Source organism: Mercenaria mercenaria, chromosome 14 (genome assembly GCF_021730395.1).
Source record: "Mercenaria mercenaria strain notata chromosome 14, MADL_Memer_1, whole genome shotgun sequence".
Lineage (NCBI taxonomy): Eukaryota > Metazoa > Mollusca > Bivalvia > Venerida > Veneridae > Mercenaria > Mercenaria mercenaria.
The window spans coordinates 53,547,997-53,567,364 of record NC_069374.1 but is presented as its reverse complement, the minus strand read 5'-3'; the positions used below and the strand labels follow the sequence as shown (position 1 = coordinate 53,567,364).

The window sequence follows — 19,368 nt, the reverse complement described above, 5'->3', positions numbered from 1 at the left end:
ATTGTAGGTGAATTCTTGGAGTGGGTCTATAGAGATTGGAGTAACTACATGCGACCCTGACAATCTCAACTTCCCTATCAGTGCCACAGGATTTCGGGATGGAACTTGGGTTATGTCGGGGAGCTCGGTCCTGAAGGATGGACACTCAATGATAGAAGAATATGGGTGCGACCTTGACCAATTGTCCGAGGGTGATGTTGTTGGTGTTATGAGGTCCTCGAATGGAGAACTTCATTTTTTCGTAAATGGTATAGATCAGGGCACTGCTGCTACAGATATCCCAGCTGGTGTTTACGCTGTTATTGACATGTATGGCAAATGTGCCCAGGTATCCATTATAGAATCTACAGATAACAGAGTCAGTGGTAAGTGAATAAAATTGAATCAGTTCTCTAATTGGACAGGTATTGCAAGTGATTAGTCTGTCAGAGTTGTGTATGTCATTTAACCTTTTCCTGCTAAAGTTTTTAAATGGACAAGTCCATCATTCAAGTTGTGCAGCACCACATATTATTCAAAGGGGAGTAACCGTGTTACTGAAAATTCATTGACTGAATAGCGAACAGTACAGACCATGCAGTCTGATCTTGGTCTGCACTGGGTGCAAAGGCAAAATCACTTGCCGCCAGCAGGCTAAAGGTTAAAAACATCAAAGCTACGAAACTATGACTATAAAAGGGCAGTTTAAGTAAAATTAAGTCATTTCAGTACTACTTGTTACGATGTATAATTTCTGTAGATATTTTGACTTGCAAACATAGTAGTTTCATTCTTACTGTATTGAAAAGAAAAAAGATCTACTATAAAATCAAAATGGTCAAAAAAACTTTGATATATGCCTGCAAGACTTATTGATTAGAGATACATTTGAGTTTTAAATCACAAGTCAAGTTTGAAAGTTACCACTCCAGAAATAAAATCCATTTCATCAAAAGCTACACATTACCAACACTTAAGCTTCACCTGAGAAGAACTAAGTTTGTTTTGTCTAAATTACTGCTCCAGTGGTAAATAATATGCACTTATGCATGTATATAACACGAGAATATTGTCATTATGTTGTAATGTCTTTTATCTATAGTTGCAGCACCAAATTCAACCCCAAGTGAGGTAGCCCATCAGCTTGCCAATGAATTTCTTGCCCAGTTATCCAGCCAGATTGTCAATGACCTGACACGTACAACAGAAGCTCTTACACTAGCTGGAGATGCCTTGCATTCTAACGAGCGTCTCACGTTTCACGAGCGATGTGGCAGTCTTGTGAAGCTGAGCAATGGCAGAAGAACGGGAGAGAGGCGGAGACCGCTAGATGAGTTTAATAATGGAGTTGTCATGACAAATAGACCTCTAAAAGATGATGAATTATTTGAGGTACAGTTTGATTGAAATCTAAACAAATTGTTTTTGAATTATAAAGAAAATGGGATTCATTTAAGCCATTGCAAGCCATTTGTCTAGTTACTGTAAATAGCATTCTTTTTGTAAGCCATTTGTTCTAGTTACAATAAAAAGAATTCTTTTTGCTAGCAATTTCTTCCTTGCTTTTTGTTGAGGATTGTATTATAGTAAATTTTAGCAGAGTTTAGACTCAAAAAATTGGATTGAATACTAGATGTTTGCCTTTATTTGCAAGAAAATGTTTGTTTAATTTTGTTGAAGTGTCAATGCAGATTTTACTGTTAGAGTAGATGGATATTGTAGTACTGTTGCTTTAGTGCTGAGAAAGTTTGTTCTGGCATTGATTAATTGAATGGCTATGTTATTTTAGATCCGTCTTGATCGGTTGGTAGACAAATGGTCAGGCTCAATTGAGGTTGGAATCACGACACACAATCCCAGTGCAATAGACTTTCCTGCTACCATGACCAATATGAGATCTGGTAAGTCCCTTCTAAGCGGAAGGCATAATAGAAGTGGCACTGGCCATCTGTTCATTGGAACATGAATTCAGGGATTTCAAATGTTGAACATGAAATGTATTGGATATTTTGTATAATCAATTTGAATTTAACTTTGTGGATTGACTCGACAACAAAATCTATAAAAATTAGTCCCCCATGAATTAAAATGATTTTACAATATGTGAGTTTGAGAATTCATTTACAGGAACTATAATGATGAGTGGCTGTGGTATATTGACCAATGGTAAAGGTACAAGAAGAGAATATGGACAGTATAACCTCGATGCTTTAGCGGTAATATTTTATTTCATTTTTTAGCTCATCTGATTTTTTGAAAAAAAATGATGAGTTATTGTCATCACTTGAGCGGTTGTCGGCGTCGGCGTTGCCTGGTTAAGTTTTATGTTTAGGTCAGCTTTTCTCCTAAACTATCAAAGCTATTGCTTTGAAACTTGGAATACTTGTTCACCATCATAAGCTGACCCTATATAGCAAGAAACATAACTCCATCTTGCTTTTTGCAAGATTTATGGCCCCTTTTGTACTTAGAAAATATCAGATTTCTTGGTTAAGTTTTATGTTTAGGTCAACTTTTCTCCTAAACTATCAAAGCTATTGCTTTGAAACTTGGAATACTTGTTCACCATCATAAGCAGACCCTGTACATCAAGAAACATAACTCCATCTTGCTTTTTGCAAGATTTATTGCCCCTTTTGGACTTAGAAAATCAGTTTTCTTGGTTAAGTTTTATGTTTAGGTCAGCTTTTATTTTAAACTATCAAAGCTATTGCTTTAAAACTTGCAACACTTGTTCACCATCATAAGTTGACCCTGTACAGCAAGAAACATAACTCCATCCTGCTTTTTGCAAGATTTATGGCCCCTTTTGGACTTAGAAAATATCAGATTTCTTGGTTAAGTTTTATGTTTAGGTCAACTTTTTCTCTTAAACTATCTAAGCTATTGCTTCGAAACTTGCAACACTTGTTCACCATCATAAGCTGACCCTGTACAGCAAGCAACATAACTCCATCCTGCTTTTTGCAATAATTATTGCCCCTTTTGGACTTAGAAAATCATTTTCTTGGTTGAGTATTATGTTTAAGTCAACTTTTCTCATAAACTATCAAAGTTATTGCTTTAAAACTTGCAGCAGTTTTTCACCATCATAAGTGGACACTGTACATCAAGAAACATAACTCTATTCTGCTTTTTGCAAGAATGATGGCCCTTTTTAGACTTAGAAAATCATGGGTAGGACAATATTTCTATTACACAAAAAAAATCAGATGAGCGTCAGCACCCGCAAGGCGGTGCTCTTGTTTTGTTTTTTTGTAGTTTTTAGCTTGACCATTTGAAGAATAGGGGAGCTATCCTACTCGCCCCAGCGTCAGTGCGAGCATCACACTAATGTTAAAGTTTGCGTACCACCCCAAATATTTTCAAAGTCCATTGACATATTGCTTTGATATTTTGCATACTTGTTTACCATCATGACCCCAGTCTGTAAAAAGGAGGAGGCAACTCTATCAAGCATTTTGACTGAATTATGGCCCCTTTCCGACTTAAAATATGCTTATTGCAGGGTTCTCGCCAGGCTATTATCGCCTGTCGCGTGCGACATGCCTTCAGACTTTGAGTTGTATATTCGACATCCCTTATTTCCCCCGTCATCCCTTAATTGAAGAAGCGACATGTCATAAAATCATCCCAATAAACACCCCGATTAATCCGATAGTGTATTCGAAAAGCTTCCACGTGCTTACCCGATAGTTTAAGTAAAGCGATGCCAGTTAAGATAGCCGATAAACCAATGACAGCTGCCTATGTGGAACGTGTGACGTAAATTTCATCGTAGCTCCGCCTTTAAATCCTTTGACAGGCGGTATCTTGTGATGTGTACATGAAAGTGACTGTTTTCGCAAGTTTAAAGATTATACATGTCATTAGATGACAGATGATTCAACAATTATCGTCCGAATATTTTTCGCAATCAATGAAAGACAATGGAAGGAATTAAGTCAAAAATTGTGTAACACGGTAAAATGCTTTTGAACAATTTATTATTATCGCCGTAATATTAATGTTTTTCACATGTATGAAATGTGTTTTCTCGGGCGGAATATCGAAAAGACAATGCAAGAATTAATGTTTTCTGTCGTCACTTTCAAAATAGAACTTGTAGAGAAAAGTTTGAAATACCCTCCGTGCATTATTTCATCACGAACGGACACTTTGGTAGAACCACCGACCTTCCATAAGCCAGCTGGATGGCTTCCTCACATGAAGAGTGAGGCTCGAACCCACATTGATGAGGGGCAAGTGATTTGAAGTCAGCGACCTTAACCACTCGGCCACTGAGGCCCCGGTCACAATTTTAGAATCCCCCCCAGCCACGCCGAATGGCCAAAGGAAATCGGGCATTGATCCAAAATGGAAACCAGCGTTTCCCTGGATGACAGTCTCAGATTGTGTTGTTTTATGTACAACAAACAGTGGACATTTTCAAAAACTTAAAAATGGATAAGTTTTCAGCAAATAAACCCCACAGGAATAGAAGACATAAACTTTAAACAAATAGATCTGTGTGCAGTGCTAAAATTGTGTTGTTTTATGTACAGTAAATAGTAAATGAACATTTTTAGCAACTTAAAATTGATAAACTTCTAATTGTCATTCAGCAAATAAACTCCATAGGATTTTTTATGACCCAATATCTTTATTTGTTCTTGTTGTGCATGTAAATAATGCTTATTAATCACTGAAAATACCACTATGTTTTTCACTCTGAAATGCACCAGCACCAAAACGAGTTGTAGTAACACAAAATTTTCTTTGTTTGTCAAAAAATATCCTTCTGCAACATGCCTTCAGAAAATCCTGGCTAGAACCCTGTATTGTAATGTTAAAGTTTTGCTCATAGCTTATATTTTACTATCAAGCACTGAGAATAGTCTAGTACACTGTCCACTGACAGCTCTTGTTTGAGAACCTGTCCTATTTCATTTCTGTGGCATTTAGCTGTACTTCATAACATACTGAAATATCAACTTACATACTAACTGATTTACAATTTCATTATTTTTGTACTATTTTTGTTTCAAAATCATTGATGATCACTGGGAGGCATGCCTCTTTAAGAATATTTGAGTACTCTTGTTTTACAGGAAGGAGACAGGATAGGGCTGATTCGGAAAAGTAACGGAAGCCTTCATTACTTTATCAATGGTGTAGATCAAGGTATGGCTTCTAATACATGTCCACCAACTGTGTGGGGTGTGGTTGACTTGTACGGTATGGCAGTGAAAGTGACCATTCTTGATCGGAATGATCCAAACTATCATCACATGGTAAACAGTCGGCGGCCAGAGCGACAGAGGGTACCTAGACAGTTTACAGATCCATTTGATGAAGATAACAGTGCAGGTTAGGATAAATTTAAATGATTTTAGCTCATCATTGAAAGTTTCTTGCAGCAGATTTAAACCACTCTGAAAACAGGTTTCTTTGTTGAGAAAACGGCACTGATGGCATATGTGGCACAGTAAGATTCAAATCCAGTAACTCGTTAGCAGCAGGCACCTAAATCACTGCAGCACCATTGCTCTCAAACGTTATTACATTATAGACTAAAAGTTTGAATCATCACTTGGAAAAAATGTTTTATGTACTTTATTCACTGGTTCTGCTCAATATTTAATGAGTCCTGGTACTGAGCATTGTTTTTGTAAGACAGTGTAGATGACATGCACTTACAGATTACTGTGCACTGTTTATAGCTATAGAGAATCTGTCATTGGTGTTCGGTTAAGATCAGAAAATCCCAACCCGAGGGCGCACCACTCAAGTCTTAAACGAGGCTGTGCCGAGTTTAAGACGAGCGGTGCGCCTGAGGGTTGGGATTTCCGATCTTCACCGAACACCAATGATGGATTCTATTTCTCACTTACAACAACAGAAACAATAAAAACAAGCATGAAAATATGAAACTATTTAAAACGCGGGAAATTGACGTCCGTAAGCAGAAGTGACGTCGTGACAGATCAGTGACGCACAATAACAAAGTTTCGCTTTAGTTTTATCGTTTATAGCGTAACGGTACGTTCTTATCATAAAGTAATGAATTTTGAATCGAGAAATACACTATAAGGAACGGAGAGAAAAGATAAAGGTACCTGATTTTTAATTATTATACCTAAATGATATGTATATTCAGGCACGAAGTAGTCCGTCACAGGAGTGTGGGATAACCCATGTGAGATAAGATTTTCCAGCATTTCTAAAAATAGAAATTTTTCTGTCCGATAAGTGAGAAAGCTGCATATGACATAGACTATTTATAGATTACTGCGTTTGACATGTACTGTGTTTGATATGTGCTGTGTTTGACATGTGCTATTTAAATATATTGCTATCTTTGATATGTACTACTTTTGGACTACTGTGTTTAACATGTACTATTTATTGATTAGTATATGTTTGTTTGACATGTATCATTTATATATTACTTTTTATGCCCCTGAAGGGAGGCATATAGTTTTTGAACCGTCTGTCTGTCTGTCCGCAGTTTTCGTGTCCGGTCCATATCTTTGTCATCCATGGATGGATTTTCAAATAACTTCGCCTGAATGTGTACCACAGTAAGACGATGTGTCGTGCGCAAGACCCAGGTCCGTAGCTCAAAGGTCAAGGTCACACTTAGACGTTAAAAGTCATTTTTCATGATAGTGCATTGATGGGCGTGTCCGGTCCATATCTTTGTCATCCATGAATGGATTTTCAAGTAACTACGCATAAGTGTGTGGCACAGTAAGACGACTTGTCGCGCGCAAGACCCAGGTCTGTAGCTCAAAGGTCAAGGTCACACTTAGATGTTAAAGGTCCTATTTCATGATAGTGCATTGATGGGCGTGTCCGGTCCATATCTTTGTCATTCATGCATGGATTTTAAAATTATTGTGCATAAATGTGTGACACAGTAAGATGACGTGTCGCACGCAAGACCCAGGTCCGTAGCTCAAAAGTCAAGTTAACACTTAGATGTTAAAGGTCATATTTCATGATAGTGCAATGATGGGCATGTACGGTCCATATCTTTGTCATTCATGCATGGATTTTAAAATAACTACGCATGAATGTGTGGCACAGTAAGACGACGTGTCGTGCGCAAGACCCAGGTCCGTAGGTCAAAGGTCCTAAACTCTAACATCGGCCATAACTATTCATTCAAAGTGCCATCGGGTCATGTGTCATCCTATGGAGACAGCTCTTGTTTGACATGTATCATTTATATTACTTTTTTGACGTGTATTATTTATAGATTACTACATGCATGTTTGACATGTACTATTTATTGATTAGTATAATATTATGTTTGTTTGACATGTATCATTTATATGTTACATTTTTGACATGTATCATTTATATATTATTTTTATGCCCCCGAAGGGAGGCATATTAGTTTTCAACTGTTAGTTAGTTAGTTAGTTTAGTTAGTTAGTTAGTTAGATCGTATTGAGTATACCACCCCTACTGACTTTGGGGTCACCAGGTCAAAGGTCAAGGTCACAGGGGCCAACGTTAACTTTTTGCATGAAGGCTTTTTACTCGCGAACCATTGCACCCAGGATCTTCAAACTTCACATGCTGATAGTACTTATTGAGTACACCACCCCTAATGACTTTGGGTTTACCAGGTCAAAGGTCAAGGTCACAGGGGCCAACGTTAACTTTTTGCATGAAGGCACTTTACTCACGAACCACTGCACCCAGGACCTTCAAACTTCACATGCTGATAGTACTTATTGAGTACACCACCCCTAATGACTTTGGGGTCACCAGGTCAAAGGTCAAGGTCACAGGGGCCAATGTTAACTTTTTGCATGAAGGCACTTTACTCGTGAACCACTGCACCAAGGACCTTCAAACTTCACATGCTGATAGTACTTATTGAGTACACCACCCCTAATGACTTTGGGGTCACCAGGTCAAAGGTCAAGGTCACAGGGGCCAACGTTAACTTTTTGCATGAAGGCACTTTACTCGCGAACCACTGCACCAAGGACCTTCAAACTTCACATGCTGATAGTACTTATTGAGTAATCCATCCCTAATGACTTTTGGTCACCAGGTCAAAGGTCAAGGTCATGGGCCAACTTTAACTGTTTGCATGAAGGCACTTTACTCGCGAACCACTGCACTCAGGACCTTCAAACTTCACATGCTGATAGTACTTATTGAGTACACCACTCCTACTGACTTTGGGGTCACTAGGTCAAAGGTCAAGGTCACAGGGGCCAACATTAACTTTTTGCATGAAGGCACTTTACTCGCGAACCACTTCACCCAGGACCTTCAAACTTTACATGCTGATAGTACTTTATGAGTACACCAACCCTACTGACTTTGGGGGCACCAGGTCAAAGGTCAAGGTCACAGGGGCCAATGTTAACTTTTTTGCAAGAAGGCACTTTACATGCGAACCACTTCACCCAGGACTTTCAAACTTTACATGCTGATATTACTTTAATATTGAGTACACCACCCCTACTGACTTTGGAGTCACCAAGTCAAAGGTCAAGGTGCTGCGGGGGCATTTGTCACCATTAGTGACAGCTCTTGTTTTGACATGTATCATTTATATTACTTTTTTGACGTGTATAATTTATAGATTACTACATGCATGTTTGACATGTACTATTTATAGATTTCTGTGTTTGCACTTTCAGATGATGAGGTAGAGAGGTTATGTTTCCATACACGTTGTGGTACTCATGCTAGTGTTGTGAACAGTGGGAGGACTGCTCATAGACCAAAGTATGTACCATAGCTACATTTTGTTTAGTACTTATATTGACCAGATTACTGTAGAGACCGGATAAAGTTTCAAAATTTTGCAAAGCAAATGGACACAAAAGTGGTGGTCATTCATCTTTAATGGTGCCAACATGAATATAATATTGCTTAAAATTTCATCTTTAGAGAAGATATTTAGGCTTTTCATGAACACCCTTAAGTTCAACAGATGAGGCCAAATTATATGATCATGTACATATAAGTGGTCATGAGAATTTTATGTCTTGCTGTTGATAGAATTTCACAAATTTAAATATGTTATCTTTATGCGAGCGGGCTATTTTTATGAAACTTTTAAAATGTTCCTTCCATAATACCTCTGAAGTTATGACCATTGTATTTTGAAATTGTTAAAATAGATGTAAATTTTCAGTGCTCTGGATGATTTCAACAATGGAGTGGTACTCACAAACAGACATGTCAGACCTAATGAGATATTTGAAGTTTGTATTGATAAGATGGTTGACAAATGGGCGGGGTCAATAGAGATCGGGCTGACATTGCATTCTCCAGAGAACCTTGAGTTTCCATCGACAATGACAAATATAAGATCTGGAACCTGGATGATGACTGGAAATGGGGTGATGTATAATGGTACCACAGTGATGGACGATTATGGACAGAATTTAGACAGGCTAAAGGTAACTGAAAAGCTTTCTTTACTTACAGCATGCCCAGTCAGCTCAGTCAGTAGGTCACATGATTGTAAAGAGGTTGAAAGTATCACTGAGATAAATGTTTTCTGTGGCGATTTGACAAAAGATGGCTTTTTAGCTCACCTGTCACATAGTGACAAGGTGAGCTTTTGTGATCACCCTTCGTCCGTCCGTGCGTCCGTCAACAATTTCTGTCATAAGATCACGGTTCCTTTCTTGAACTGGCCAGATCCCATTATGGGTTCCAGAGTTATGGCCCCTGAAAGGGCCAAAATTAGCTATTTTGACCTTGTCTGCACAATAGCAGCTTTATTTATGATGTGATTTTTACCAAACTGGCACACAACTTGTATCACCATAAGATCTTGGTTCCTTTCTTGAACTGGCCAGATTCCATTATGGGTTCTAGAGTTATGGCCCCTGAAAAGGCCAGAATTAGCTATTTTGACCTTGTCTGCACAATAGCAGCTTTGTTTATGATTTGAATTTAATCAAACTTGCACAAAACTTGTGTCACCATAAGATCTCGGTTCCTTTCTTGAACCGGCCAGATCCCATAATTGGTTCCAGAGTTATGGCCCCTGAAAGGGCCAAAATTAGCTATTTTGACCTTGTCTGCACAATAGCAGCTTCATTTATGATTTGATTTTAACCAAAGTTGCACTCAACTTGTATCACCACAAGATCTTGCTTCCTTTCTTCAACTGGCCAGATTCTGTCATGGGTTCCAGAGTTATGGCCCCTTAAAGGTCCAAAATTGGCTATTTTGGCTTTTGCAGCCATGTAGAGACTTCATTTATGGTTTTATTTGATACAAACTTTTAAAATATCTTCAACAACAATAAGTCTTGGATTCCGTGACAAATCAGATCCAATCATAGGTTCCAGAGTTATTTTATATCTGATTACCTCCCCTGATTGTAATCAAAATTGATTTATATCAGTTAGTACTTATAGGACTTATTTGAAATTTCATTATTGTTATTAGTTGGACAGAGACAATCAGGGTAGATAACTATGAACTGATTTTATGTCAAATTACCTCCCTTTATTTCAAATTAAAATGGGTATATCTCCATAACTAATGAAGATACTGATCTGAAATTTCATTTATGTCAACAGATTTATTTGGCAGATCCTTCTTTTGTTCACTTACAATTTTTATTTTTTTAATTACTTCCCTGTTACGTTACTATAAATAGCTTATTATGCCCCCACTTTGGGGGGGGGGCATATAGATTTGCTCTTGTCCGTCCGTCCTTCCGTCCGTCCGAAAATGTTGTGTCGAGCGTAGCTCTGAAAGTATTTGACGTAGAGTCACAAAACTTTACAGGAATGTTGGTCAGCATGTGTAGTTGTGCACCTGGGGTTTCGCGTCCGGATTCATTCAGTCATGTAGAAGTTATGGCCCCTGACTTTGTAAAAATTGGTCATTTTAATGTTGTGTCGTGCATAGCTCCAAAAGTATATGACCTAGAGTCACAAAACTTTACAGGCATGTTGGTCAGCATGTGTAGTTGTGCACCTGGTGTTTCGCATCCGGATTCATCCAGTCATGTAGGAGTTATGGCCCCTGACATAGTAAAAAATTGGTCATTTTAATGTTGTGTCGCGCATAGCTCCAAAAGTATTTGACTTAGAATCACCAAAGTTTACAGGAATGTTGGTCAGCATGTGTAGTTGTGCACCTGGGGTTTCGCGTCCGGATTCATTCAGTCATGTAGAAGTTATGGCCCCTGACTTTGTAAAAATTGGTCATTTTAATGTTGTGTCGTGCCTAGCTCCAAAAGTATATGACCTAGAGTCACAAAACTTTACAGGCATGTTGGTCAGCATGTATAGTTGTGCACCTGGGGTTTCGCGTCCGGATTCATCCAGTCATGTAGGAGTTATGGCCCCTGACATCGTAAAAAATTGGTCATTTTAATGTTGTGTCGCGCATAGCTCCAAAAGTATTTGACTTAGAATCACCAAAGTTTACAGGAATGTTGGTCAGCATGTGTAGTTGTGCACCTGGGGTTTCGCGTCCGGATTCATTCAGTCATGTAGAAGTTATGGCCCCTGACTTTGTAAAAATTGGTCATTTTAATGTTGTGTCGTGCCTAGCTCCAAAAGTATATGACCTAGAGTCACAAAACTTTACAGGCATGTTGGTCAGCATGTGTAGTTGTGCACCTGGGGTTTCGCGTCCGGATTCATCCAGTCATGTAGAAGTTATGGCCCCTGACTTAGTAAAAAATTAGTCATTTTAATGTTGTGTCGCACGTAGCTCCAAAAGTATTTGACCTAGAATCACCAAAGTTTACAGGAATGTTGGTCAGCATGTGCAGTTGTGCACCTGGGGTTTCGCGTCCGGATTCATTCAGTATTGTAGGAGTTCTGGCCCCTGACCTGGGAAAAAATTGTCATTTTAATGTCATGTAGTGGGGGCATCTGTGTCCCATGGACACATTTCTAGTTTTTAGTAACTTTTTTATTATTGGCCGTAGGGAAAAACCGAGACCACTTTTCTGTGGTACAACATGGATGGTACCTCCAATTTTTAGGTGTATTTTGACATATCTATACCTTGTAAGAATTTTTTTGTTTTTTTGGTTAAATTTCTTCGCTTTGTTGTTCCTGTCCTTTGGACTTAGATATTTTTTCTGAGGACCTTCTTGTCCTCAAGTGCAATGATAACAGGTGAGCGATATAGGGCCATCATGGCCCTCTTGTTGGAAGTCTTTTGTTTTTTACCACTGGTATGATAGCTAGAAAGTTGTTAATTATTATTATTATTATACCACACTTACATAGCACTCTTTTCATACAAAATCTGTACGTTCAAAGTGCTTTACAAAAACATAAAGAACACATACATACATGTAAATATATTGGTAAAAGATCTAAATGAACAGTAATTAAAACAAGATCATCCATAAAATATGTTCAACGTTAAATTACATTAGTCATAGTTTGTTTTGGGTTTAACGCCATTTTCAACAGTATTTCAAATTTTGTTATTTTATATAACATGTGTGAAAGAGATGCGTTTTCAAAGATTTTTTAAATGCTGACAATCACTTTCTGACAAAAATCTGTAATGGTAGATACATTATTGACTTTGTTGAAAAATAGATTTTATGTTGAAAAATAGCATTTATGTTGAAATTAGATTGTATATTGGAAAATAGGATTTCTATTGAAAAATAAAGTTTATGTAGAAAAATAGTATTCATGCTGGAAACGGACATTGAACCAGTATCAAACAAGAAAAAATTACTTATAAAGGAAATACAGTTTACTTAGCTCAGAATCGATTTGTGATTAGAATTGGAATTTTAAGACATTACTGTAGGTTGGCTATTTTGGCTTGGACTTTATTTAAGGATTGCATGGTTAGCAGTCTCATATTTGGTGTTAAGAAAACATGGATGTTTATGTTTTAAGACATGATACAGATTATTATTCACAAATATTTTGAATTCACTATTGGTGTTTTCCTTAGATATTAGTGAAGGTAAAGCCATCATGAATTCTACCAAACCTACAATATATAATTGTTTCTACAATCTGGAAAGGCGGAAAGTAGAAATTATATGCAGTCTCTATGAAAGGTGTGACTTGTTTTAAAAGAATAGGCTTATCTCTGTTGGGAAAGCTTGTAAAATATTAATAAAAATAGTAATTTTAGTTAAACATAGTCACATTGTCTATATCAGACATGTAAGAATATGCCAGCTACTTCATATGCCAATGTTGATTGGTATGTTTGTAAAATTTTGTAAAATCTGATGTTAAAACCAGAATGTTTTAAATGGCAGCATGATTGTATTTATATGTAATAGGCCGGTGATAGAGTTGGTGTTGTAAGGAAGGAGACAGGCACTGTACATTTCTTTGTGAATGGTATAGACCAGGGAGCCGCAGCCAGTAATGTACCAGAAAATGTATATGGTGTGATTGACCTGTATGGACAGGCTGCTCAGGCTACTATTATTGACCAGTCAGGTAAGTTTGCTTATTACTGTAAAATCAGACATTTTGGAGACATAAACATTTTTTCTGACTTTGCATTTTTGTATTATTTTCAGCAAAATTAATCCTTGTGAAATTTCTTCTCATTATTTGAAAAGGATTTTTAAACTTCTACACCTATAACTTCAATAATTATAGAAGTAACATCTATTTGTACTTAATTTTTCACCATTTCGGACATGGCTTATAGTTTGGGGTATAAATCAGATTTAGACATAACTCTACTAAAACAACTATTTTTATTATTCGCAATTCTTCTAGGGCAAGTTGTCAATTTTCCATAGTCTTTAATCCATTTGTTCTAATTTATGTATGAACAGCCTTACATGTATATTTTCTTAACCTGGTGGCAGCAAGTGATTCTGCCTTTGCGGCCAGTGCCAACCAAGATCAGGCTGCACATCCATGCAGGCTGATCATGGTCTGCGCTGTTGACTGTTCAGTCAGTAAATTTTCAGTGAAAACACCTCTTTGAGTATTAAGTGGTGCTGCCCAAATTGAATGATGGACCAGTCCATTTTAGAAATTTAGCAGGGTAAAGGTTAATATTCAACTTCTTATTTTGTAACTTCCAGATTCGTTGAGCATTCAGGATATGGACCTGTCAAGTCTAACAGACACCGACTTGCTGTTGTTTCATCAGATACACGGCAGCAACTCGGCGATTATTAATGGCGGCCGCACTGCTGTACGTCCTAGCGCCACAGGAGAGTTTAATGATGCTATTGTGATGAGTAACCGTCCCCTGAGAGATAACGAACTTTTCGAAGTAATCATTGAAAAAATGGTCGATAGGTGGTCTGGATCTATCGAAGCAGGTTTGTTCCATTCAGGTGTGTTGTAGCATTATATTCTTACATCCCAGGTAAATATGTTTCAAGTTTGGCAGACAGTGATCTGTTGCCATTTTGCCAGATTCTAGGCTGTTATTTATATTTGAAGAAATCTTTGAAAAGAAAGGTCCAGATCTGTCAAGGCAGGTTTTCCTCGAACAGGTGGGTTGTAGTGTTATTTCTAATGTCAGGAGTGTTACTTTAGTTTCATTAAGGTGTAGGAGAGGTTAGTAATTTCTTTGGGTCATTTCTTGCGTGTTTGATATGATGATGGTGTTTTGTTACACCAAGGTCAAATTTTTCTAAATCTACAAAGTGGACTAAAGCGAAAATGTGTAAATATAGTTATTGTTAAGACCACACTGTTTTGTTTCTTAGATCTATGTAGAGCAGAGACTTGCAAGCATATTGTTGTTCTTCAGACATATTATTTCCCATGTGAATATACAGTCAAACCTGTTTAACGACCACACATGTGAGAGCCATAATACAGGTTATTTCTTTTTACACATTTAAGTAATTAATTGTTCATTGATTGGAAAACAAATCAATAGCCTTAAGAGCCAGTTGGTCTCTGAACACATGTGGTCTAAAGCACAGGTCTGACTGTACGTAGCTGTTAATTTCAGGTGTGACACTGATAAAACCAGAGGACCTCGAGTTCCCGAATACGATGACGGATATAGAGTATGACACCTGGATGTTGAGGTAAACCATACTCTTACAGTAGTTTAATTTTGTCCATCTAGCTGGCTGATGGACTGTTGGTGGTTCTACAGAAGTGCCAGTCTGTGCATTGAACAGTGCCCGAAGATGCACCTGGGTCTTCCTCCACCACCAAAAACTGGAGAAGTTGCCGTAGGACACATACTGTGTCAGTGTGACTTTAGAATGACAAAAGGTTATACCTTGCTTTGGGAAATTATGACATTTAAAGCAAAAGCTGTGGTTTTATTTCAGATTGGCTCAAATGATATTTTTCTATTAGGAAGTCATTGGTTCAAATCTTGGCGAGGCATTCCATGATGATTTACTTGAGACAATATATCTTAAATTTGTTTTCTTTCTCTGCCTCTTATTTAGAAGGGAGAGCTGTCAATTACTGTTCATACTTGTGAACATGATTCCATATATAACTGACACTTTGTTCTTTGTTGTCATGTTTGCACTACACATAAAAAAACAAAACAAAAAACATTATTAACCACAGTGTACCAAATCCTCAGTTTGTAAAACAGTATATAAACAGTATATATAAAAATTCTTCAAACTAAGTAAATTTGTATGTTATTTACAGATCTCCTTGAAGTGCAGAAAAAAAGAATCATTTTGAATTTATAGGTTGCCAAGAGTATCGTATTCTTCCTCTTCGATCCATAATTTCTTTTATTATGAAGTTGTATAAATTTGAGACTGAAATTTATTTTCCTTTATACTACCTTATATGTCAACCTGTAAGAAGCACTTTTAGTTGTCATATATCAAATTCATTGAGGATGAGCATCTTACAAGGAAATGCACCCTATAGGTGGAAATGGACAGTACCCTTATATTCTGCTGAACTGTAATATCAACATAATTTTGCTGCGTTATTAACCAAGTATCTTATTTCTACTGTATTAGTGGTTCAGCCATAATGCAGGATGGGTCCACTATAAAGAATGGGTATCCACTAGATCTGGATTCAGTGAGTGTAGGGTGTCGTATAGGCATGATGAGATGTTCAGATGGTACCCTCCACTATTTCTTAAATGGAACAGACCAAGGAGTTGCCTGCTATGATATTCCACCAGGTGGGTATACAATAATATTGTGAAATTAATATTTGATAGAGAAAATTTTACAGGGCTTTTGAAGTATTGTCAACTCAATAAGAATTCCTGGTTTATTTTGAATGTTTGAAATTCTTACTTAAATCAGAAAAAAGATGCTGGCAAATTGAATGACTCAAAATAAATCCCATAGGGGCACCTGGAGTCTTTCTCCAGTTGAAAAAACTGGAAAGTCACCAGATCACAGTGTGAAACTAAAACAACAAAACCAAAATTGTGAGCATGACCTAAGACCAAACAAAAAAATTCAAGTTTTCATCCATGAAATTGTTAAAGTTACAAAACATTTAGTTAATGACATGATGAAAGAGGAAAGGAAGAGATGCACATTTTTTTAACAAAAGTTCATTTTCATTAATTTCATAAAGATTTTTTCCTAAGACATTGACATGGATTGGGACAAGATATTTTGACACAATTGTTTATTTAATTTGATTATTTTGTATTATTTTTATGTGTATAATGTATTATCCAGGTGTATGGGCTGTGATAGATCTGTATGGACAATGTGGACAGGTTTCGATAACAAGTGGTTCGGGAATTATGCCACCTGATAACAATACAATAAATCGTACTATCGTAGAACATCCAAACTTTAATTCTCCAGTTAGCTCTGCAGGTAGGTGATAAATTTGGTCATAGTCTGTCCTGTTCTTCAGTATAATGTTCTTACTACTGGTTATAAAAGTAATGAAAAATGAAATAGGTATGAAAAGTTGTTGTAGTCAAGATAACTGTCCAACTACATGTATGTAAAATGAGCCTTTGTGGCCAAATGGCAAAGGAATCTGACCTCAAAACTCTTGCTTCTCCCCTCTGTTGGTATGACCCCTGCTTTGGTTACTCATCACTCATGCTCGATATAATGTAAGATGGGCACATGGGATCTTCTTACACCATTGAAGCTTGAAAGTCACTATAATAACAACATGTATTTGAAATACATTGCTGGTAATACTCTCAGTTTCGCTTGCCAACGTAAAACAGGCTTGGATATCAACAAGCTACATGTAAGACATCATTACTAGTTACCAGTGATGTAGTCTAAACACTGCCTAAAATGCACCTCATTATTAAATTGGGAAATAAAATTGAGGCAGATATATCAGATCTACTGTATAAAAGACTATATTTATATTGTTAAAAGTATCTATTTCAGAGTGTCACAGATTTAGTCATTGTTGTGGAAAGAACATACAGCTAACATCAAATGGCAGAACTGCATCTAGATCTAACCATTTCAATCACGCACTTGTGTTTAGTTCCGATCCTTTGAAAAAAGACGAAGTGTTTGAAATAAAAATCGAGAAACTTTGTAAACAGTGGTCAGGATCATTACGTATTGGGCTGACATCAATGGCAATATCTGATACAACGCCAGTGTCAGCGGTTCCTCTAAGTTCATTAGAGTTGACGTCCAAACCGACATGGATTGTCAGTAGCTCAGATGTGAAGAAATCTGGTGTAACAATAAAAGAGAATTATACTCCGTCCTTAGATCGCCTAGAGGTAAAATAAATTGAAAATTTTAACCATTTGTGTTTTAACTTACATACATGTTAGAATTGACACATTAGTGTTTTTTGTTAAAAATTATTCATTGTTTATGGAGAAATGGAAAAAAAAATTTTTTTGATAACTTCTTTTCTTTTGTCAGGTGTAAAAAAAGTATATTGAAGTTGACAGCTTATTAAAAACTCCAGAGGTCAAATATTTGACATACTGTTATTTCTTACACAAGTTTAACATCAAAAATAGGAAATTGAATCCAGTGTTAGGAAAGCAGTAAAAGGTTGCATTTGACAACTTGTTTTGCCCCATTTAGTCTTCTTACCTCCTTAAGTCCACTTAGCTCTGTAGGGAGAGCACAGATCTATGGAGTGTACGTTTTCTGTAATATCTGAGAAAAAAAAAATTTGTTAAAAAATATTCATCCTTGTGGAGAAGTTGACAGTTACTGTCAGAAAATACATTAGTACTGATTCTTAACCCTGGAACACATGTGAGGTTAACTATGTGCCATAACATAACTGAAATGCTGTTGAAAATGACGCTAAACTGAAAGTAACAGTCTTATCTATGCAGAATTTAACCAGTTATACAGAGAACATTACCCCACTGTTTGTTTTGATTTTAAATGAGCCGTGCCATGAGAAAACCAACATAGTGGCTTTGCGACCAGCATGGATCCAGACCAGCCTGCGCATCCGCGCAGTCTGGTCAGGATCCATGCTGTTCGCTAACAGTTTCTCCAATTCCAATAGGCTTTAAAAGTGAACAGCATGGAGCCTGACCAGACTGCGCGGATGCGCAGGCTGGTCTGGATCCATGCTGGTCGCAAACCCACTATGTTGGTTTTCTCATGGCACGGCTCAAATAATTCTTTTATTGTTAGTTTAAGCTTACATATACAGTAATTTATATATGTTTTATTGACCTAAGATTACTACTTGTAAGTTTTGTCTTGTGGTTTTGTTTTCATAGTAATACACATGTGCAAATGTCGATTCAAATTTTCATTTGTAACTGAAAAACATTTAAAATCATGTTAATAATAGATCATTTAAAACTGCATGAAATAAGCTAGACTTGAAACAGAAATGGTGACATAGAGCAAATTCTTACAATATACTTAGATCTTGCTTTTTGATGAAGGCAGTATATTCCAGATTTACCTCATAAGTAGCAAGGTACTAACCAGTTTAAGTGAATGTTTGGTAAGTTGATCTGAAAATGGCTTGGTAATTTCACAAGAAATTATAGCTAGTTTTGATTTATATTGTTTTTCAGTTCTTTAAATTCTTTAAATATAAAGACTTTTTTTGTTGTGAGTCTAATTTGATAGTTCTTTAAATGAGCCTTGCCATGGGAAAACCAACATAGTGGCTTTGCGACCAGCATCGATCCAGACCAGCCTGCGCATCCGCGCAGTCTGGTCAGGATCCATGCTGTTTGCTAACAATTTCTCTAATCACTATAGGCTTTGAAAGCAAACAGCATGGATCCTGACCAGACTGTGCTGGTCGCAAACCCACTATGTTGGTTTTCTCGTGTCACCGCTAAATTAGTTTCAGTGACATCATATAGGTTGTCATTGTATATTATGATATTTCAGGTGGGTAATAAAGTAGGTATTGGTAGAAGTCAGGATGGTACAATGCATTTATATCTCAATGGTGAGAACCTAGGGATTGCTGCTTCTAATATACCAAAGGTAATCCACAATTCATGTCACAGGCCAATAAGTTCTACTTAATAAATATTTTAGCTTTG

The 19,368-nt window shown here is 37.0% G+C and overlaps 1 protein-coding gene across 2 annotated transcripts in view; it reads left to right on the top strand.

Moving 5' to 3' along the window:
* Positions 1-19,368, top strand: part of LOC123527572 (neuralized-like protein 4) — a 34,717-nt gene continuing 15,349 nt past the window's right edge. The window contains exons 1-14 of one of the 2 annotated variants that reach the window (XM_053523517.1): positions 1-365; positions 1,082-1,371; positions 1,769-1,880; positions 2,107-2,195; positions 5,070-5,328; positions 8,631-8,718; positions 9,131-9,398; positions 13,241-13,403; positions 14,006-14,248; positions 14,893-14,971; positions 15,887-16,056; positions 16,571-16,714; positions 17,255-17,604; positions 19,211-19,309. In XM_053523517.1, the coding sequence (XP_053379492.1) occupies positions 113-365; positions 1,082-1,371; positions 1,769-1,880; positions 2,107-2,195; positions 5,070-5,328; positions 8,631-8,718; positions 9,131-9,398; positions 13,241-13,403; positions 14,006-14,248; positions 14,893-14,971; positions 15,887-16,056; positions 16,571-16,714; positions 17,255-17,604; positions 19,211-19,309 (2,607 nt within the window). In that variant the 5' untranslated portion in view covers positions 1-112. Of the gene's footprint in view, positions 366-1,081; positions 1,372-1,768; positions 1,881-2,106; positions 2,196-5,069; positions 5,329-8,630; positions 8,719-9,130; positions 9,399-13,240; positions 13,404-14,005; positions 14,264-14,892; positions 14,972-15,886; positions 16,057-16,570; positions 16,715-17,254; positions 17,605-19,210; positions 19,310-19,368 lie in introns of both variants that reach the window. The other variant, XM_053523516.1, reaches the window with a different exon arrangement.